The following is a 23,036-nucleotide window of genomic DNA, read 5'->3' as shown; positions in this document are numbered from 1 at the left end:
GTAGTATTTTACTGGGTGACTTTCTCTTTTACTTGAGTCATTTTCTATGAAGGTATCTTTACTTTTACTCAAGTATGACATGTGGGTACTTTTTCCACCACGGGGTGAATGACTACTCCTCCTGTCCGATTACTTTTTCCACCACGGGGTGAATGACTACCCCTCCCGTCCCGTTACTTTTTCTCCTTCCAGTCTTTACTTTATCTACAGCACTGTGTGTACAGATCTGTGTGGCTGCATTGTTTGGCCTCCTTCAGCAAATTGAAACTAGACCAACCAAATACAATCATGTTATTTAATCTGCATTATTGTCGTTATGTAGTGATGGGGTCATGTTTTGAATGCCTCCAGTGAATGGGCTGTAAGGTTTTTGTCACCCGGCCCCACAGGACCGGCTTTTGAACCTGAGTTTTCTGAGGCTGTTCAGAGCAGCTCGTCTCATCAAACTACTGAGGCAAGGCTACACCATCCGTATCCTGCTGTGGACCTTCGTCCAGTCCTTTAAGGTGATACACACACGCAAACACCTGCACACACAGACACACATACACACACACATACACACCTCACTGTCACGATCGTTATAATGATTGGACCAAGGCGCAGCGTGCTTAGAGTTCCACATATTTTAATAAATCGAAACTCCGAACAAAACAAAAACAAACAAGCCAACATAAACCATTAATCACCTAGATGACCCACCCTAGTCACTATCACGCCCCAACTAACAGAGATTACACAGCTCTCTATGGTCAGGGCGTGACAGAACCCCCCCCCCCCCCCCCCCCCCCCCCCAAAGATATGGACACCGACCGCAATACCTGACTCAAAAGGGGAGGGTCAGGATGGACATCTACCGTCGGGGGGCGGCTCCGGTGCGGGGCGAAGTACCCACTCCGCTCGCTGATACGACGTCTTCCTCCATGGCAGCTCAGGTGCGGGAACTGTCGCTGGAAGCTCTGGACTGGGAACTGTCGCCGGAAGCTCTGGACTGGGAACTGTCGCCGGAAGCTCTGGACTGGGAACTGTCGCCGGAAGCTCTGGACTGGGAACTGTCGCCGGAAGCTCTGGACTGGGAACTGTCGCCGGAAGCTCTGGACTGGGAACTGTCGCCGGAAGCTCTGGACTGGGAACTGTCGCCGGAAGCTCTGGACTGGGAACTGTCGCTGGAAGCTCTGGACTGTGGAGGCGTACTGGAGGCCTGATGCGTGGGACCGGTACAGGTGGCACCGGGCGGATGACACGCACCTCAGGGCGAGTGCGGGGAGGAGGCACAGGACGTACTGGACTGTGGAGGCGCACTGGAGGCCTGATGCGTGGGATCGGTACAGGTGGCACCGGGCTGATGACACGCACCTCAGGGCGAGTGCGAGGAGCAGGAACAGGACGGACCTGACTGGGGACACGCACTTGAGGGAGAGTGCGAGGAGCAGGCACAGGACGTACCGGGCTGTGGAGATGTACTGGAGACCTGGTGCGTATAGCCGGCATCAAAGGTACCGGAACTTTAATCTACTTCTCAGGACGAGTACGGGGAGCTGACTCAGGTGGCACCAAACTGACAACACGTTCCTTTATTCTAAAATCTTCCACCAACTCATTCTCCACCAACTCAGCAATTCTCCCATTTCTCTCTCCTCCAAATTCTCTTTCTCCCAGACTGGCTCTGGTTCACTCCTCGGCTCCGCCGACTGCACCATGTGCCCCCGCCAAAAAATATTGGGGTTTCTGTGGCCTACCTCCCCAACTTCGTCGCTGTCCCTCCTTCGCTGCTTTCGCCTGCCTCCATGGCAGGCTCTTTTCTCCTGCTGTTATGTTGTCCCAAGTCCAGGATGTTCTCTCCCTAATCTCCTCCACAGACCAGGATGCCATTATCTCCCGGGCATGCTGCTTGGTCCGTTGTTGGTGGGATCTTCTGTCACATCCGTTGTTAGAAGGAGACCAAGGTGCAGCGTGGTAGGCGTACATTATCCTTTAATAAAAGAACACCGAACAAAAACAACAAACTGCCAAACAAAACGTGACGCTACAGGCAACTATCCATAGACAAGATCCCACAAAGCACAATGAGGAAATGGCTGCCTAAATATGATCCCCAATCAGAGACAACGATAAACAGCTGTCTCTGATTGGGAACCATACCAGGCCAACATAAACCATTAATCACCTAGATGACCCACCGTAGTCACTATCACTCCCCAACCCACAGAGAATAAACAGTTCTCTAAGATCATTCCACAAGCATTGCCTTTTTCACCTCGTAGCTGTGTAACCCAAAACCTAAGTTGCATTGTGATTGGACAAAAGCAATGACTGTACAGCCCCTCCCTAGAACCTAGCCTAAAAAAATCCTCTACTTCCAGGCCCTGCCCTATGTTTGCCTTCTGATAGCAATGCTGTTCTTCATCTATGCCATCATCGGTATGCAGGTGGGTGCTGCTTCCATTATCTCCTTAAATGTTCCCTCAAAATAATTTGATTATACATGCCTACAGACTAATGGTGTGAAATTGTGTTTTTTATTGAATAAGAAAATTGTTATGCAATGTAAGGCATTTACTGTCATGATCTGTGGGTATAATCAATCCCTTACTTTTCCAGGTGTTCGGAAACATTGAGCTCAACGAGGACACATCCATCACTCACCACAACAACTTCCGCACTTTTCTTCAGGCTCTCATGCTACTGTTCAGGTATATACATGATTAAATAACCCTGTCCCTGTTTCTCTCCCTCTCTCATCTCCTCCCTCTCCCTCTCCCTCTCCCTCTCCCTCTCCCTCCTGTGACTGTAAGCCAGGGTTTCTATATATTCTCTTGTAATTGGTGCATGCAGCAGAGTGGGCTGTGTGCTCTGTACTGTGCCAGGCTCCACCCCCCCCCCCCCCCCAGGTCTTCTGGGTAGCGTTGCCTGGGAATGAAAGTGGTCTTGTGTCCTCCTCTCTGACTCTGTCACACCATCCCTTTGTTTCCTCAGGGCCCTCCAGTCCAGATCATCAGGTTTATGATGATAGGTTTATATTAGTCGACTAACTCCAGGAAACAGATTATTTGAACAGCCACCCTGCTCTGTCTGGCCTCTTCCCTGTTCTGGCAAGCAGCAGAGTGAGCATGCAGTTTGAGTTGCTACTCTGAAGGATCCTCCACCAGAGTTGGAACAGGGACTGGGAACATGTTTTAGTACACTGTGAACATCTCCAAATTACTCAAAATAAAATCACTTTTTTGTTGTTGCTGTATGTCACTATTTCTGTCTGTCTGTCCACTGTCTGTCTGCTGATTTTCTGTCTGTCTGTCTGTCCACTGTCTGCTGATTTTCTGTCTGTCTGTCTGTCCACTGTCTGTCTGCTGATTTTCTCTCTGTCTGTCTGTCCACTGTCTGTCTGCTGATTTTCTGTCTGTCTGTCCATTGTCTGTCTGTCCGTCTGTCTGTCCACCCCTGTGTTCTCCAGGAGTGCCACAGGGGAGGCGTGGCATGAGATCATGCTGTCGTGTTTGAGTCACAGAGCCTGTGATGAGAGGTCAGGCAACCTGGGGAAGGAGTGTGGCAGTGACTTTGCCTACTTCTACTTTGTGTCCTTCATCTTCCTCTGCTCTTTCCTGGTTAGTACTGATGTCATCCAACATACACACATAACCGTTAGATTTGTGTTGATGTGCAGCACAGGAGGTTGGTGGCACCTTCATTGGGGAGGACTTGCTCATGGTAATGACTGACCTGAAATGGTATCAAATTTCAAATAAAATGTATTTATATAGCCCTTCTTACATCAGCTGATATCTCAAAGTGCTGTACAGAAACCCAGCCTAAAACCCCAAACAGTAAGCAATGCAGGTGTAGAAGCACGGTGGCTAGGAAAAATTCCCTAGAAAGGCCAAAACCTAGGAAGAAACCTGGAGAGGAACCAGGCTATGAAGGGTGGCCAGTCCTCTTCTTGCTGTGTCGGGTGGAGATTATAACAGAACATGGCCAAGATGTTCAAATGTTCATAAATGACCAGCATGGTCAAATAATAATAATCACAGTAGTTGTCGAGGGTGCAACAAGTCATTACCTCAGGAGTAAATGTCAGTTGGCTTTCCATAGCCGATCATTAAGAGTATCTCTACCGCTCCTGCTGTCTCTAGAGAGTTGAAAACAGCAGGTCTGGGACAGGTAGCACGTCCGGTGAACAGGTCAGGTTTCCATAGCTGCAGGCAGAACAGTTGAAACTGGAGCAGCAGCACGGCCAGGTGGACTGGGGACAGCAAGGAGTCATCATGCCAGGGAGTCCTGAGGCATGGTCCTAGGGCTCAGGTCCTCACAGAGAAAGAAAGAAAGAGAGAAAGAGAGAATTAGAGAGCGCAAACTTAAATTCACACAGGACACCGGATAAGACAGGAGAAGTACTCCAGATATAACAGACTGACCCTAGTCCTCCGACACAAACTACTGAAGCATAAATACTGGAGGCTGAGACAGGAGGGGTCAGGAGACACTGTGGCCCCATCCGATGATCTACATCAAACACATGGTTTCCATTTACTCAGTTCCAGCCATTATTATGAGCCGTCCTTCCCTAAGCAGCCTCCACTGATGTGCAGCCTGGTAATAAGTCTGAAACGTAGGATTAGTAGTTACCTAATGTTATGCAAAACTATTTAAATAGAAAAAAATATTTGATTTTACCTAATATTATGCAAAACTATTTAAATACAAAAAAAAATGATTTGATTTGCCCTAATGTTATGCAAAACTAGTTAGCTGTCAATTTTGTTGTCATACTGTGTCTATTCCTATAAATCCTTGTTAAACCTCTCTTCCAGATGCTTAATCTGTTTGTGGCTGTGATCATGGATAACTTTGAATACCTGACTCGAGACTCTTCTATACTGGGGCCTCATCATCTGGATGAGTTCATCCGTGTTTGGGCTGAGTACGACCCTGCTGCCTGGTATGTGTCCCCTGCCCTTTCTCTTTCCCTCCCTCCCTCCCTCCATCTGGCTGGCTGGGGATCCTACTGTATCTCACCCAGTCAGAGTGGAATCTAGTATTACTGCTACTAGTATGGAGGGGACTGACTGACACTGCCTGACACTTTGTGACTTTCTGACAATCCTCTATGTAGATGGTATGATAGCACACCTCCTAGTATGCAGTCAGCCCTCTGATTATCATTGTTCTCTTGAAGCTGTCCTGAAGTTGTTGTTTCTATATATCTGCTTGTTCTTTTTGCAGCGGACGGATTCGCTATAACGATATGTACAACTTGTTACGAATTATCTCGCCCCCCCTTGGCTTAGGGAAGAACTGCCCTAATAGGGTAGCGTACAAGGTTAGCAACCCCAGAACATTTCCTCCACAAGGGTGCTTTGTGTTCCTATGCCAAGAGACAAAACTGAATGGCTGTGCACCAATGACTCGCCTACACACTAGCTCCTGCCCTTCTAGACTGACTGGCTTTGGTTAATGACGCCGGACAGGAAACAAAGCTTTCAAAGCCCCAACTTTGCCTGACATTTGAATCCCTACACAATGCCTGCTTTCTATATGGTAGGTTGAGGTATAAAGTGAACACATTCTGGTCTGTACCTGGTCCGTCTCCTATTTATGTACAGTTAGATTAAACATTAATAACTGATGTTTAGTCCCAAATTGATCATTTGATTCTGATCTTGAAAACATCTGAATTGGATCCACATATTTACATACTGTAATGTGTTTTTTGGGATCCTAGATGTAAACGTTGTAAAGAGAAGAGAAGGCTTTAATTAATTCTGGCATTGATACCTTTGTTTCCGTGCTCTTGGTGAACCCCCTCCCCCTGGATGTCTCTCAGCATGCGGAAGCAGACATCCTCACTACGTACGATGCTGTCATTCTCTCCCCATTAGCATCCTGTGTGTTCTGCGTCTCACTACAGACTCACTCTTCCATTCCATGTCTCCCCTCAGGGATCTGAGCAGCTCACTTCTTCCTGAGCTGAGTTTACCACCGCACTGATGCATCCCTGGTCCACCGTGGCCAAAGATGGCATCCATCTCCATGTCACTACTGGAAATCTAAATAACACAGATTTCTGTTTTTTGTTTTTTCCTTTTGGTTAATTTTGTATTTATTTTTTCCTTTGTATTACTCTCCTCCTTCTTTAACTTCCCTATTCTTCTATATTTGTTTTTTTGTTTCCTACTCTGTGAAGTGGCCGTATCAAGTACCTCGATATGTATCAGATACTCCTCCACATGTCCCCACCCTTAGGTTTGGGAAAGAAATGTCCGCCAAGAGTCGCCTACAAGGTAGCCACTCCCTCTGCTTGACCTGCCTTTCCATTGGCTTAACCTCCTGCCAATCTCTGTGCTCTGCAATGTTCTCTTGTTTGTTTTGCTAGTGCTCTGATCTTTTTGGTGTAGCCCCCCACCTCCCTCCCCCTCTTTCTTTGGAGCAGCTGGTGTGGTGATATCCGCTAAAGGCAGAGAGAAACAGTAGACCATGAGATACATACAGTATCAACACTATGTGAATGCTTGTTACTAAGCATTTTGTTACATATACAGTGGTAGGTGTTAAACTCCTAAAATATGGATAATAATTACATCATAAGATTTCATATAATCCATTCTCTGTCATTTAATACATCCAACACAGCAGACATGCACAGATGAATAATTGGAATAATCTGTATATGTTATTTTACAATGCATACAAGAAGTAATATTAGACCTATCGAGCACTGTCCCCATACAATTTCAATCATGTATCAATCAATATACAGTCTTATTTGAAAGGGGTTTAGTATTGCTCTCCCTCTCCCTTACCTTATTTGAATCTATCCCCCGAGTTGTGTGCCTACTGAGGGTTTTTGTCTTGCCAGTGTGTGTGGCTTCTGTGTGTTTTACTCCCTCTGTTTCTATCTCTCATTCTCTCTCATCCTTTCTTTCATCTCTACTTTCTCTCTATCGATGGGTGTTCCCATGTGTGGGTAGGTGTGTTTGTTTCACCCCTCCCCTCCTCTCCTCTCTCATTCTGACTTGGGTCAGCCTTACTTTTGCACTGCCTCTGATAGTAGGTGAATGCTTTTTGTGTTCAGGGGAGCTCAACTCTACCACAATAGCTTAAATATCAAACATAGTGCTATGTATGCATGTAGTGTTGTAGACATCATCCCTTTGATAAGCAGTTCTGGTGATTTTGAATGGACTGTGTGTGACACGTGGTTTTTCTGTAGATGCTAGGTCTTAGCCCTCAAGGTGTTATTGACTTGAGCAGGACTGATTGTTTTTTAAACTAATTTTATGATTGTTAGGAGGCAACCACAGAGTCGAGCTCCTGAGATCTTTGAGGCACTTCCATGGTTATGCGTACATGCCTTTTCTCACCATTATTTTGATCAATGTCAGTCTTGCACCGGTGCACTTTGACTTGCAGCATAGTGCATACTGTAGCCAATAGCAGTGAATGGCAATGTTTAGTTTGTCTCCTTGTTGTACTAGTTGAGAAAGCGTTTTGTGTGCTGTAATTAAATTATCCCGACCAAATCCTAAAACCTTCCACATGATTCATTTACAAGACCAAATCTGAAGAACAAACAATCACATCTTATTGTATTGTTGAAATAAAAGCATGGTAAAGCACTCAATATACTCTACATGAGTCCTCTGTGAATATTACCAGCAGCACACAGTCTGGTTTCTTCTGATTGGCCAATGGTCTGGCTGAAGTGTTAACAGTAAAAGTGTGTTCTAACCTTCCCCTCTGTCCACACACTCTCTCCAGCGGCTAGTCAAGATGAACATGCCCATCGCTGATGACAACACAGTCCACTTCACCTCTACACTCATGGCCCTGATCCGGACGGCTCTGGAGATCAAACTGGCCTCAGGTCAGACAGCTCTGTCCCTTCTCTTTCCCTATACTCTGCCCTATCCCCTGTTTCCTCTCTTTCCCTTTTCTCTTCCCTTCTCCCCTGTCCCCTCTCTCTTCCTATCATCTGTCCCCACCCCTGTCCCTTCTCTCTCTCTCCCCTGCCCCTTCTCTCTGCCTCTCCCCTGTCCCCTCTCTCTCCCTATCCTCTGCCCCCCTCCCCCTTCCCCTGTCCCCCCCGCCCCCTCTCTCTCCCTCCTCCCTGTCCCCCTCCTCTGTTCCCTCTCCCTCCCTATCCTGTGCCCCCTCTTGCCTGTCCACTCACCCCTCTCTTTTCTCTCTCCCTATCCCTGCCCTGTCAGCTGCTGGGTGTCTGCAAAAATTCCACTGCCCAACACACTCTTGGAATGTGTGATTCATGATAGGAGCGGTGCATACTGTGCCTCTGGAATCTATCCTTCACTTTTAATGAGGCCAACTTGATTAGATCCCTACAAATCAGCTGGGCTAGACAATCTGGATCCTCTCTTTCTAAAATTATCAGCCAAAATTGTTGCAACCCCTATTACTAGCCTGTTCAACCTCTCTTTCAAATCATCTGAGATCCCTAAAGATTGGAAAGCTGCCACGGTCATCCCCCCCTCTTCAAAGGGGGAGACACTCTAGACCCAAACTGTTATAGACCTATATCCATCCTGCCCTGCCTTTCTAAAATCTTTGAAAGCTAAGTTAACAAACAGATCACCGACCATTTCGAATCCCATTGTACCTTCTCTACTATGCAAACTGGTTTCCGAGCTGGTCATGGGTGCACCTCAGCCACGCTCAAGGTCCTAAACGATATCATAAGCGGCATCGATAAAAGACAGTACTGTGCAGCCATCTTTATCGACCTGGCCAAGGATTTCGACTCTGTCAATCACAACATTCTTATCAGCAGACTCAATAGCCTTGGTTTTTCAAATGACTGCCTCACCTGGTTCACCAACTACTTCTCAGATAGAGTTCAGTGTGTCAAATCGGAGGGCCTGTTGTCCGGACCTCTGGCAGTCTCTATGGGGGTGTCACAGGGTTCAATTTTAGGGCCGACTCTTTTCTCTGTATATATCAATGATGTCGCTCTTGCTGCTGGTGATTCTCTGATCCACCTCTACGCAGACGAGACCATTCTTTTTTCTTTTTTTTTTTACCCCTTTTTCTCCCCAATTTCGTGGTATCCAATTGTTGTAGTAGCTACTATCTTGTCTCATCGCTACAACTCCCGTACGGGCTCGGGAGAGACGAAGGTTGAAAGTCGTGCGTCCTCCGATACACAACCCAACCAAGCCGCACTGCTTCTTAACACAGCGCACATCCAACCCGGAAGTCAGCCGCACCAATGCGCCAGAGGAAACACCGTGCACCTGGCCACCTTGGTTAGCGCACACTGCGCCCAGCCCGCCACAGGAGTCGCTGGTGCGCGATGAGACAAGGACACCCCTACCGACCAAGCCCTCCCTAACCCGGGCGACGCTAGGCCAATTGGCCGCCTTTCCTTCCAGTTCTCTGCTGCCAATGACTGGAGCGAATTGCAAAAATCACTAAAGCTGGAGACTTATATCTCCCTCTCTAACTTTAAGGATCGGCTGTCAGAACAGCTTACCGATCACTGTACCTTTACACAGCCAGTCTGTAAATAGCACACCCAACTACCCCATCCCCATATTGTTATTTATCTTTTTGCTCTTGTGCACCCCAGTATCTCTACTTGCACATCATCATCTGCACATCTATCACTCCAGTGTTAATGCTAAATTGTAATTATTTCTACTCTATGGCCTATTTATTGCCTTATCTCCCTAATCTTCTACAGTTGCACACACTGTACATAGATTTTTTTGTGTTATTGACTGTACGTTTGTTTATGTGTAACTCTGTGTTGTTGTTTTTGTTGCACTGCTTTGCTCTATCTTGGCCAGGTCGCAGTTGTTTCTCAACTGGCCTACCTGGCTAAATAAAGGTGAAATAAAAATAAAAGAGGCAATTCATTTTAACTCAAGCAAAAAACATGAGTTGTAAATGTAGCTTGTTGTCTTCACACACAGACAGACAGGCAGGCAGGCAGGCAGGCAGGCAGGTAGGCAGGCAGACAGGCAGGCAGGCAGGCAGACAGACAGACAGACAGACAGACAGACAGACAGACAGACAGACATTATGTCCCCTGGATGTGTAGCAGGTGCAAAGGCTGCTTGTTTGTTGCTTACAGAGGGGTTTGCATTAGTATATTTGGGTCCCATTGGGTGTCATTAGCCTACTCTGGTGGGCTTTGTGTTTAGGGCCTGCAGAGTGAAGGATGGCACTGTACATTATGCTTTTCTCTAGCTTCACTGCTCACTGCCGCTTTTAATGAGCTATTCTTTATTCTCTGTCTGCTTCACCTCCACGAAGACTCTAAAAACTCATGTTTACTTTCCTGTCTTTGTTGCTTGATGCTGTACTTCTTGAATTAGATCATTGTGTGTATTTGATGCTAGAAGATTATATTTTCTCTTGTGATCCTCTCCTCAGGGATGGTTGCCCAGCGTCTCTCTGATGCTGAGCTGAAGAAAGAGCTCTCCCAGGTTTGGCCAAGCCTCTCACAGAAAACCATGGATCTGTTGGTGACACCACACAAACGTAAGCACATCTGCATGGCAGTCCCCTCGGAACCTTGTCACTGATCCTTGTCCTTGTCACTGATATATTTAATATTTACAAAAAGGATACTTGGAGTGTATTTCATGCTACATCTTAAAGTGGCAAGCCCCAGACTCCTCACTCTGAAACAATATGACACATACAGTGCCTTGCGAAAGTATTCGGCCCCCTTGAACTTTGCAACCTTTTGCCACATTTCAGGCTTCAAACATAAAGATATAAAACTGTATTTTTTTGTGAAGAATCAACAACAAGTGGGACACAATCATGAAGTGGAACGACATTTATTGGATATTTCAAACTTTTTTAACAAATCAAAAACTGAAAAATTGGGCGTGCAAAATTATTCAGCCCCTTTACTTTCAGTGCAGCAAACTCTCTCCAGAAGTTCAGTGAGGATCTCTGAATGATCCAATGTTGACCTAAATGACTAATGATGATAAATACAATCCACCTGTGTGTAATCAAGTCTCCGTATATGTTATGGTGAGTGAATGAGGACCCAAAAGCGAACTAACTTAAACAGAGCTTCTTTAATAACCAAACATAGGTAGGCTCAGATAGACCGGCAGATTCCGACAGGACAGGACAAGGTTACAGCAAACATGACGATAGTCTGGCTCAGGCATGAAACACAACAAACAAGAATCCGACAAGGACAGGAACAGAAACAGAGAGAGATATAGGGACCTAATCAGAGGGAAAAAGGGAACAGGTGGGAAACGGGGTGAATGGGTAGTTAGAGGAGACAAGGAACAGCTGGGGGAAAGCGGGGGAGAAAAGGTAACCTAACAACGACCAGCAGAGGGAGACAGGGTGAAGGGAAAGGACAGAGACAAGACACAACATGACAGTACATGACAGTACCCCCCCACTCACCGAGCGCCTCCTGGCGCACTCGAGGAGGAAACCTGGCGGCAACGGAGGAAATCCTCGATCAGCGCACGGTCCAGCACGTCCCGAGAGGGAACCCAACTCCTCTCCTCAGGACCGTACCCCTCCCAATCTACGAGGTACTGGTGACCACGGCCCCGAGGACGCATGTCCAAAATTCTACGGACCCTGTAGATGGGTGCGCCCTCGACAAGGATGGGGGGGGGGGGGGAAGACGAGCGGGGGCGCGAAGGACGGGCTTGATGCAGGAGACATGGAAGACCGGGTGGACGCGACGAAGGTATCGCGGAAGAAGAAGTCGAACTGCGACAGGATTAATGACCCGAGAAATACGGAACGGACCAATGAACCGCGGGGTCAACTTGCGAGAAGCCGTCTTAAGGGGAAGGTTCTGAGTGGAGAGCCAAACTCTCTGACCGCGACAATATCTAGGACTCTTAGTTCTACGCTTATTAGCAGCCCTCACAGTCTGCGTCCTATAACGGCAAAGTGCAGACCTGACCCTCTTCCAGGTGCGCTCGCAACGTTGGACAAAAGCCTGAGCGGAGGGGACGCTGGACTCGGCGAACTGAGATGAGAACAGCGGAGGCTGGTACCCGAGGCTACTCTGAAAAGGAGATAGCCCGGTCGCAGACGAAGGAAGCGAGTTGTGGGCGTATTCTGCCCAGGGGAGCTGTTCTGACCAAGACGCAGGGTTACGAAAAGAAAGACTGCGTAAGATGCGACCAATAGTCTGATTGGCCCGTTCTGCTTGACCGTTAGACTGGGGGTGAAAGCCGGAAGAGAGACTGACGGAAGCCCCAATCAAACGGCAAAACTCCCTCCAAAATTGAGACGTGAATTGCGGACCTCTGTCCGAAACGACGTCTGACGGAAGGCCATGAATTCTGAAAACATTCTCGATGATGATTTGTGCCGTCTCTTTAGCAGAAGGAAGCTTAGCAAGGGGAATGAAATGAGCCGCCTTAGAGAACCTATCGACAACCGTAAGAATAACAGTCTTCCCCGCTGACGAAGGCAGTCCGGTGACAAAATCTAAGGCGATGTGAGACCACGGTCGAGAGGGAATAGGAAGCGGCCTGAGACGGCCGGCAGGAGGAGAGTTACCGGACTTAGTCTGCGCGCAGACCGAACAAGCAGCCACGAAACGACGCGTGTCATGCTCCCGGGTGGGCCACCAAAAACGCTGGCGAATGGAAGCAAGCGTACCCCGAACGCCAGGGTGGCCGGCTAACTTGGCAGAGTGAGCCCACTGAAGAACGGCCAGACGAGTAGGAACGGGAACGAAAAGAAGGTTCCTAGGACAAGCGCGCGGCGACGGAGTGTGAGTGAGCGCTTGTTTTACCTGCCTCTCAATTCCCCAGACAGTCAACCCGACAACACGCCCCTCAGGGAGAATCCCCTCGGGGTCAGTGGAGGCTACTGAAGAACTGAAGAGACGAGACAAAGCATCAGGCTTGGTGTTCTTAGAGCCCGGACGATAAGAAATCACAAACTCGAAACGAGCGAAAAACAGCGCCCAACGCGCCTGACGCGCATTAAGTCGTTTGGCAGAACGGATGTACTCAAGGTTCCTATGGTCAGTCCAAACGACAAAAGGAACGGTCGCCCCCTCCAACCACTGTCGCCATTCGCCTAGGGCTAACCGGATGGCGAGCAGTTCGCGGTTACCCACATCATAGTTACGTTCCGACGGCGACAGGCGATGAGAAAAATACGCGCATGGGTGGACCTTGTCGTCAGAGAGGGAGCGCTGAGAAAGGATGGCTCCCACGCCCACCTCTGACGCGTCAACCTCGACAACGAACTGTCTAGAGACGTCAGGTGTAACAAGGATAGGAGCGGATGTAAAACGATTCTTGAGGAGATCAAAAGCTCCCTGGGCGGAAACGGACCACTTAAAGCACGTCTTGACAGAAGTAAGGGCTGTGAGAGGAGCTGCCACCTGACCGAAATTACGGATGAAACGACGATAGAAGTTCGCGAAGCCGAGAAAGCGCTGCAGCTCGACGCGTGACTTAGGGACGGGCCAATCAATGACAGCTTGGACCTTAGCGGGATCCATCTTAATGCCTTCAGCGGAAATAACAGAACCGAGAAATGTGACGGAGGAGGCATGAAAAGTGCACTTCTCAGCCTTCACAAAAAGACAATTCTCTAAAAGGCGCTGGAGGACACGTCGAACGTGCTGAACATGAATCTGGAGTGACGGTGAAAAAATCAGGATATCGTCAAGGTAAACGAAAACAAAGATGTTCAGCATGTCTCTCAGGACATCATTGACTAATGCCTGAAAGACAGCTGGAGCGTTAGCGAGGCCGAAAGGAAGAACCCGGTATTCAAAGTGCCCTAACGGAGTGTTAAACGCCGTCTTCCACTCGTCCCCCTCCCTGATGCGCACGAGATGGTAAGCGTTACGAAGGTCCAACTTAGTGAAAAACCTGGCTCCCTGCAGGATCTCGAAGGCTGAAGACATAAGAGGAAGCGGATAACGATTCTTCACCGTTATGTCATTCAGCCCTCGATAATCTATGCAGGGGCGCAGAGACCCGTCCTTCTTCTTGACAAAAAAAAACCCCGCTCCGGCGGGAGAGGAGGAGGGGACTATGGTACCGGCGTCAAGAGCTACAGACAAATAATCTTCGAGAGCCTTACGTTCGGGAGCCGACAGAGAGTATAGTCTACCCCGGGGGGGGGTGGTTCCCGGAAGGAGATCAATACTACAATCATACGACCGGTGTGGAGGAAGAGAGGTGGCCCTGGACCGACTGAACACCGTGCGCAGATCGTGATATTCCTCCGGCACCCCTGTCAAATCACCAGGCTCCTCCTGTGAAGAAGAGACAGAGGAAACAGGAGGGATAGCAGACATTAAACATTTCACATGACAAGAGACGTTCCAGGAGAGGATAGAATTACTAGACCAATTAATGGAAGGATTATGACAAACTAGCCAGGGATGGCCCAAAACAACAGGTGTAAAAGGTGAACGAAAAATTAAAAAAGAAATGGTTTCACTATGATTACCAGAAACAGTGAGGGTTAAAGGTAGCGTCTCACGCTGAATCCTGGGGAGAGGACTACCATCCAGGGCGAACAAGGCCGTGGGCTCCTTTAACTGTCTGAGAGGAATGTCATGTTCCCGAGCCCAGGTCTCGTCCATAAAACAGCCCTCCGCCCCAGAGTCTAGTAAGGCACTGCAGGAAGCTGACGAACCGGTCCAGCGTAGATGGACCGACAAGGTAGTGCAGGATCTTGAAGGAGAGACAGGAGTAGTAGCGCTCACCAGTAGCCCTCCGCTTACTGACGAGCTCTGGCCTTTTACTGGACATGAAGTGACAAAATGACCAGCGGAACCGCAATAGAGACAGAGGCGGTTGGTGATTCTCCGTTCCCTCTCCTTAGTCGAGATGCGGATACCTCCCAGCTGCATGGGCTCAGCACCCGAGCCGGCAGAGGAAGATGGTAGTGATGCGGAGAGGGAGGCGACGGAGAGCTCGAGCTCCTTTCCACGAGCTCGGTGACGAAGATCAACCCGTCGCTCAATGCGAATAGCGAGTTCAATCAAGGAATCCACGCTGGAAGGAACCTCCCGGGAGAGAATCTCATCCTTTACCTCTGCGTGGAAACCCTCCAGAAGACGAGCGAGCAAGGCCGGCTCGTTCCAGCCACTGGAGACAGCAAGAGTGCGAAACTCAATAGAGTAGTCTGTTATGGATCGATTGCCTTGACATAGGGAAGACAGGGCCCTGGAAGCCTCCTCCCCAAAAACAGATTGATCAAAAACCCGTATCATCTCCTCCTTAAAGTCCTGATACTGGTTAGTACACTCAGCCCTTGCCTCCCAGATTGCCGTGCCCCACTCACGAGCCCGTCCAATAAGGAGAGATATGACGTAGGCGACACGAGCAGTGCTCCTGGAGTAAGTGTTGGGCTGGAGAGAAAACACAATATCACACTGGGTGAGGAACGAGCGGCATTCAGTGGGCTCCCCAGAGTAACACGGCGGGTTATTGATTCTGGGCTCCGGAGATTCGAAAGCCCTGGAAGTGGCCGGTGGATCGAGGCGGAGATGGTGAACCTGTTCTGTGAGGTTGGAGACTTGGGTGGCCAGGGTCTCAACGGCATGTCGAGCAGCAGACAATTCCTGCTCGTGTCTGCCTAGCATCGCTCCCTGGATCTCGACGGCTGAGTGGAGAGGATCCGAAGTCGCTGGGTCCATTCTTGGTCGGATTCTTCTGTTATGGTGAGTGAATGAGGACCCAAAAGCGAACTAACTTAAACAGAGCTTCTTTAATAACCAAACATAGGTAGGCTCAGATAGACCGGCAGATTCCGACAGGACAGGACAAGGTTACAGCAAACATGACGATAGTCTGGCTCAGGCATGAAACACAACAAACAAGAATCCGACAAGGACAGGAACAGAAACAGAGAGAGATATAGGGACCTAATCAGAGGGAAAAAGGGAACAGGTGGGAAACGGGGTGAATGGGTAGTTAGAGGAGACAAGGAACAGCTGGGGGAAAGCGGGGGAGAAAAGGTAACCTAACAACGACCAGCAGAGGGAGACAGGGTGAAGGGAAAGGACAGAGACAAGACACAACATGACAGTACATGACAGTATAAATCCACCTGCACTGTGATAGTCTCAGAGGTCCGTTAAAAGCGCAGAGAGCATCTTGAAGAACAAGGAACACACCAGGCAGGTCCGAGATACTGTTGTGAAGAAGTTTAAAGCCGGATTTGGATACAAAAAGATTTCCCAAGCTTTAAACATCCCAAGGAGCACTGTGCAAGCGATAATATTGAAATGGAAGGAGTATCAGACCACTGCAAATCTACCAAGACCTGGCCGTCCCTCTAAACTTTCAGCTCATACAAGGAGAAGACTGATCAGAGATGCAGCCAAGAGGCCCATGATCACTCTGGATGAACTGCAGAGATCTACAGCTGAGGTGGGAGACTCTGTCCATAGGACAACAATCAGTCGTATATTGCACAAATCTGGCCTTTATGGAAGAGTGGCAAGAAGAAAGCCATTTCTTAAAGATATCCATAAAAAGTGTCGGTTAAAGTTTGCCACAAGCCACCTGGGAGACACACCAAACATGTGGAAGAAGGTGCTCTGGTCAGATGAAACCAAAATTGAACTTTTTGGCAACAATGCAAAACGTTATGTTTGGCGTAAAAGCAACACAGCTCACACCATCCCCACTGTCAAACATGGTGGTGGCAGCATCATGGTTTGGGCCTGCTTTTCTTCAGCAGGGACAGGGAAGATGGTTAAAATTGATGGGAAGATGGATGGAGCCAAATACAGGACCATTCTGGAAGAAAACCTGATGGAGTCTGCAAAAGACCTGAGACTGGGACGGAGATTTGTCTTCCAACAAGACAATGATCCAAAACATAAAGCAAAATCTACAATGGAATGGTTCAATAAAAAACATATCCAGGTGTTAGAATGGCCAAGTCAAAGTCCAGACCTGAATCCAATCGAGAATCTGTGGAAAGAACTGAAAACTGCTGTTCACAAATGCTCTCCATCCAACCTCACTGAGCTCGAGCTGTTTTGCAAGGAGGAATGGGAAAAAATTTCAGTCTCTCGATGTGCAAAACTGATAGAGACATACCCCAAGCGACTTACAGCTGTAATCGCAGCAAAAGGTGGCGCTACAAAGTATTAACTTAAGGGGGCTGAATAATTTTGCATGCCCAATTTTTCAGTTTTTGATTTGTTAAAAAAGTTTGAAATATCCAATAAATGTCGTTCCACTTCATGATTGTGTCCCACTTGTTGTTGATTCTTCACAAAAAAATACAGTTTTATATCTTTATGTTTGAAGCCTGAAATATGGCAAAAGGTCGCAAAGTTCAAGGGGGCCGAATACTTTCGCAAGGCACTGTATATTGCCATAACAACCAGAACCCTTGCTCTTACTTTGCCATCAGTTAAGATTCTAGTCGTTGGCTTTGTCTCCACTGACATCTTGTGGCAGGATCTAAGTATCTCACCTGAGAACAATGATATTCTAGACAGATGCTCCTTCTCTCAAGCCTGGCATGCACCAAATTTCTTCAAACAGCTAAATCACTCTTTGTTACAAGTGATACCTTTGGCTTGACTGAATTGTATTGGAGATTAAGTGATATCAAAGGGTTTTGATGAGACCAATAGAGATGGATGAGAAAGCAGTTTTCCTCACCCACTCCTCTCTGTCTCTCTTTCAGCCAATGAGCTTACTGTTGGGAAGGTGTATGCAGCCCTGATGATCTTTGACTACTACAAGCAGAACCAAGCCAAGAGGCTCAAGGAACAGCAACAGCAGCAGCAGAATGCTACTGGCTCCCAGGTAGCACACGCACACACACACACACACACACACACACACACACACACACACACACACACACACACACACACACACACACACACATTATTACTGATACCCAGGAGTCACAAATTCCCATGAAAATGTTTTTACCATGTCCTGCCAAAACCAATATGCTGATTCAAATTTCAAGTTTTGATTGATTATATTCTGAAGGTAGAGACCTGGATCAATATTGTGCAGTATGTTCAGTATATCAGCATCTTGTCGTCTTTCATCCACAGGGGAAGGTGGGGGCTCTGTTTAAACCAATACTGCCCCTGACTCACAAGCAGGATAAAGGGAAGGAGAAGGCCATGACCAACGTGGAGCCTCCCTGTGAGCTACTGCCTCAGCCCCAGTCTCAGGCCCTACCTAGACCCAGCTCCACCCTGCTCAACAATGGAGGCACACTGTGAGTTCACTAACATACAGCCAGTGGCCATGTCTCTCTTGTCTTGGGATAAAATACTGTAATACTTTATCATTTTAAAGCTTTTAACTTTAAAACAATCAGATGATGATAGTTCTATGACCGGACCACCTGGAAAACAGTGGCAATTGTAACTGCGTGGAGTGGACTATCCTGGCAAAAATATTAAATAATAATAGAATGACAGTAACATCTTCATCTGTTTATGTCTAATAACTCAGGCCAGGCCATGACGGCACCATGAAAGGATCATCCTCCTGGGTGTCAGAGAAGTCTAGAGAGGTCCACAGACCCAGGAATAAGACACCTGTCCAAAGGGGCCAGTCTGAGGATGTCCCAAACCTAACCATCCCCCAGGTACTGTAGCCAGACCAGACTGCCCTCTGCTTTATTACACACACATGAACATCATGGCCTGCTACCTGCATTTTCTCTCCTGATGTATCTGTTCACAGTACTTTACTTGACTGGATGTACTTATCTCTGTGCAAGCACTTATCTGTGTGTGTGCATGCATGCATTCGTGTATGTGTACGTATGTGTGTGATATGTCCCTCAGGAGTCAGTGGAGATGAGGAAGATGGACACCAGTTGCAGCACAGTGCCTGGGTCTGGACTGGAGAGCCAGGGAAGAGCTGTGTCCATGCCTCGCCTCAACGCAGAGCTGCAGGTACATATACACCCTAACACACACACACACATAATTTGTGAAGCACAGCAGATCCTCCATGCCATAACTATACTCTCTTAGGGAAAGCATGGTTGCATGGTGTTTCTCATTGGCTATACTGTGGGTAGATTACTATGGTCAGGTGGCCATCTCTATGGGGGGGTTGAATTTCATTCGATATTACTGCAGTATAACTGCTGAAAGAAAAATTACTTCAATTCATCCCAAGAAATATAAATAGCTCCTCATTTCCTGAGTGATATTGATGTTAATCGATTGTTGTGTTTAAGTGCATTCCTTTCAGGTTAGAATGGATGTGTGTTGATCCTACTTTTAGTGCACAGAAGAAGTCTTTGAGAATTTGATTAGAGTCTGGCAGACCACCAACTATTTGTCCAGTATCGTTTTTCCTCTGCTGGAAACTGATTATAGTGGCTCAAAATGGATGGGTGTAGAAAATGAGAGGGGTGATCCCTCATGCGTTCAGGGAAGAAGAGAGTAATCAAGTTACTATAGGATAGAGAATGTAAAGAGTGATAAATGGGATGAGAGGAGAAGAGGATTGCCTCGTGACCTGTTGTGTAATTTTTCTCACCTCTTCTAAGGGCAGGAAATCCTTCAACAATACATTTAGAGATGGCCTTTCTGAGATGGCTTGCTATTGTTAGAGTGAAATGTGGAGGCATGTACCCTGAACTCTACCCTAAACAGATGATGGATTTACCTCTGTCTCCGGGTTGGTTTTCCATCGCTTAATTACATTTTTTCCCTTCCTTTTTGGGGTAATGCCTCATTTCCCTCTCCCTGGCGATGCCAGCACGATCAGGGCCGTAAATCTCCCAGCATGCCTCCACCTCCTCAACATCCTCTTTGTGCACTAGTGACATGTGACACCCAGGGCAGACATGAACCCTCACATGAAGCCTCTCGAAGAGGGAAAATGCCCCTTGTTTCATTTTCAAAGAAGCCCAGTGAGAAGCTAAGCCCAAATCCTTTTAAACTGGAGTGCTGGATGATAAGAGGCTGTACTTGTTGATTTAGTGGTTTCAGCACCTTTTAATATGTATGAAAACCTTTTGATTCCCTAGAGGCAGCTCTGGCCGATAGACTTGCCCCACCTGGCTCTCTGCCAGGTCAGTAGCTTGGCTCACAACAACAAAAGCTAAAGAGCCAGATGTGTTTTCTAGGATATCTTACTATTAATGGTCAAGGGGTTATTGAGTATCTAAAGACATGGGGGAGTTCTGTCTGCTTGGAATGGGTAATTCTGTCTTATTGCCAGGTGCTGAAACACAATGAGATATCACCTTCCTTTAAAAAGAGCATACTGAAAGCCAAATTCCCTCAGTGGCCATTTAAACGTAACGATGTCATATTTACAAGAGGATCATTTATTTTTAATAAGCATGTCATTTTCCTGCTGCTTCTCCTTTATTCTTCTCCTAACTGTTCAATGTCACCTCTCTCCGTCTACCCTCCTATTGTCTCCGGTCTCTCTGGCCTGATGCTTTCCCATGGACCTCTCCTCTTCCTCCTCCTCCTCCTCCACCTGTGCTGTGTGACAGAGGAGCAAGTCGCGCCACTCCCCGGGGACCCTGCTGGCAGTACGTAGCCCTGTCTCCTCTCCCTCATCATCTCCTCTACACCTCCTCTACTTTGTTTGTTGATCCCAAAGTACTAGTATGTGTTAAACTAGATTCTATTTAGTATTAACTGGCCGCACAGGTGTGTAAAATGGTAGGTTCTGCAAGCATATGATTGTACAGTATGTCAGTATACAGTATGACAGTATACATGTGTGTTCTATCATATACAATGTGGGGGCTATACTGTGTGATTTTAGGATGAGAGTTAAGCTCACTGTAAAACTGTAAATCAAAGGTCTAGCCAGGTACAGTGCCTCGTCGAGGAGACTGTTCCTTTGATCATTCTGTGGGGACTGTACAACACTCATTAAAACACAGCTGCTGATGCCAACCTGCTCTTAGATACCAAGCCCATGGAGTTTGTCAGTAGTAAACTAGTGATCTGAGGGAGCTGTTTTGGAGAGAGAATGGTATGCTGCTACAGGTGGAAACTGCCTTAGTTTCCTCTTTAATGCTCTTTTCCTCAAGCAGGCATCTAAGACTTAGGGAAATTGGTAGTCGTGTCTATGATTTTACCAACAACAATCTAGGTAGGCTGCTATGTTTTTGAGGACAGTGAAAATGTATTATCTTTTGCAGCAAGGCTCTGCAGGACAGATGTATCTCCACTAGGTGGAAATGGTGTTTCACAATGGAGTCAGAGAGCTGTAGAATACACCAGCGTAGGCTGGTGGGACGAGCTATAGGTGGACGGGCTCATTTTAATCCCTATTCCTCATGGACTAGTCAGTGATCCTTATTCCTCATGGACTAGTCAGTGATCCCTATTCCTCATGGAGTAGTCAGTGATCCCTATCCTCATGGACAAGTCAGTGATCCCCACCTATTCCTATTGGTCCCACACAGCCTGTTCCTGACTGCAGCCCAGTGAAACGCTCTGCGTCCACCCACGCCCCCCAGCGCCCCCAGGAGGTGAACCTGCATGAATACACCCTGGAGAGGCCCAGCACCCAAGAAAGGCCTCACCATCACCACCACCACCACCGCTGCCACCACCACCGAGAGAGGGACAAGAAGCAGCGGTCACTGGACAGGACGCCAAGCACCATTGGTTAGTGCACAGACACACGCTATAAACACATCATGTTTTTAATGTGCAATTAGGGGTCTCTTTGTGTTGTATGTTATACGAGTGATGCCAATACCCTGATTACAAAATGTGAGTATTTAACCATAAAGTTCACTGTTCCCCCAGTGTTACTAGAATGTATAGCCCTCTCTGCCTCTCTTCCTCACTGCCTTACTGTCTCTTTTTCTCTCTTCCTCACTGTCTCTCTTACTTACTGCCTCTCTTCCTCACTGCCTCGCTGCCTCTCTTCCTCACTGCCTTGCTGCCTCTCTTGCTCACTGCCTTGCTGCCTCTCTTCCTCACTGCCTCTCTTTCTCACATCCTCACTGCCTCTCTGCCTCGCTGCCTCACTGCCTCACTGCCTTCCATCCAGTCAGAGTGTGAGAAGCAGACCACAGCCCAGCTGGCTGGGATTCATCTGTTATAGAGATCAGCACTATGCTCAATGGAGGCATCGTTCAGGAATGGGTGTTACAGTGGAGCTCTGCAGCTGATCTTTATTACACAGATAAAAGGGACTGACAGACCAAAGGCTACCCAATGACCTGCTAATTTATGGGCACCTCTTGTCTCAGCAGGGCAATGCTGAGGAGAGGATCATTTTTGGGAAGAAAAAGCCTGCTAGTAGTCTGTCCTTTGTACGTGTTTAAGAATCTTATGTTTCAGAGTAGGGTAAAGAATGGGTGCAATCAGCTGTTGAATTGGGAATTCAGAGGTGGAGGGGGTTTAGGGTTGGGTTTGGTTGAGGCCAGGATTGAACATATGCTAGGGTTGGAGTTAGGATTATGCCAAGATTGGGGTAATGCTAGGATTAGGATTAGGCTAGGTTTGACCACATCCAAGCCTAACCCTAGTCTCAACCATAACTTCAACCCTAACTCTAGCTTCATGTCAACATCCTGGTTCAATCTTAACCCTGGCCTAACGCTAACTCTAGCTTCATGTCAACATCCCGGTTCAATCTTAACCCTGGCCTAACACTAACCCTGGTTTGTATTTCCACTAAGGTGCACCAGGAGACCCGGCTGCAGAGCCCTCACCTAGAGACAGGGTGCAGGACCGCGGCCGCTCCCATGAGAGGAAGAACCACTCGACGGCAGGGGAGAAGCAGCGCTACTACTCTTGTGATCGCTACAGCAGCAGGGAACACTGCCACACCACCAAGTCTGCCACCACCAGCTGTGCCACCTCCCCAAGCGAGGTGCAGGAACCCAACATCAACAAGCAGGTGGGAGGGCATGGACAGGGTAGGAAAGGATATGGGCAGTGCAGGAAACAGTATGGGTCTGGCAGGGTGGGGCATGGTATGATATGGGCAGGGCATGGAAAGGAATCAGGGTATGCAATGAATAATACACACTCTAGACATTATCCGTAAGTTTATGTCTGTCTGATTTAGTACAGCACAATGTATATTGTGTGCAACTCTCTTAGT

The 23,036-nt window shown here is 47.7% G+C and overlaps 1 protein-coding gene across 1 annotated transcript in view; it reads left to right on the top strand.

Moving 5' to 3' along the window:
• Positions 1–23,036, top strand: part of cacna1ba (calcium channel, voltage-dependent, N type, alpha 1B subunit, a) — a 189,838-nt gene that overhangs the window by 131,797 nt on the left and 35,005 nt on the right. The window contains exons 34-48 of the mRNA XM_036979605.1: positions 390–506; positions 2,364–2,429; positions 2,602–2,693; positions 3,452–3,602; positions 4,806–4,933; positions 6,179–6,275; positions 7,753–7,858; positions 10,387–10,494; positions 17,644–17,765; positions 18,029–18,198; positions 18,438–18,573; positions 18,776–18,886; positions 20,452–20,490; positions 21,379–21,583; positions 22,609–22,829. Coding sequence (XP_036835500.1) covers positions 390–506; positions 2,364–2,429; positions 2,602–2,693; positions 3,452–3,602; positions 4,806–4,933; positions 6,179–6,275; positions 7,753–7,858; positions 10,387–10,494; positions 17,644–17,765; positions 18,029–18,198; positions 18,438–18,573; positions 18,776–18,886; positions 20,452–20,490; positions 21,379–21,583; positions 22,609–22,829 — 1,869 coding nt within the window. The remainder of the gene's footprint in view (positions 1–389; positions 507–2,363; positions 2,430–2,601; positions 2,694–3,451; positions 3,603–4,805; positions 4,934–6,178; positions 6,276–7,752; positions 7,859–10,386; positions 10,495–17,643; positions 17,766–18,028; positions 18,199–18,437; positions 18,574–18,775; positions 18,887–20,451; positions 20,491–21,378; positions 21,584–22,608; positions 22,830–23,036) is intronic.

Source organism: Oncorhynchus mykiss, chromosome 6 (assembly GCF_013265735.2).
Source record: "Oncorhynchus mykiss isolate Arlee chromosome 6, USDA_OmykA_1.1, whole genome shotgun sequence".
In the NCBI taxonomy this organism is placed as follows: domain Eukaryota; kingdom Metazoa; phylum Chordata; class Actinopteri; order Salmoniformes; family Salmonidae; genus Oncorhynchus; species Oncorhynchus mykiss.
This window is presented reverse-complemented; position numbering and strand designations above follow the sequence as displayed.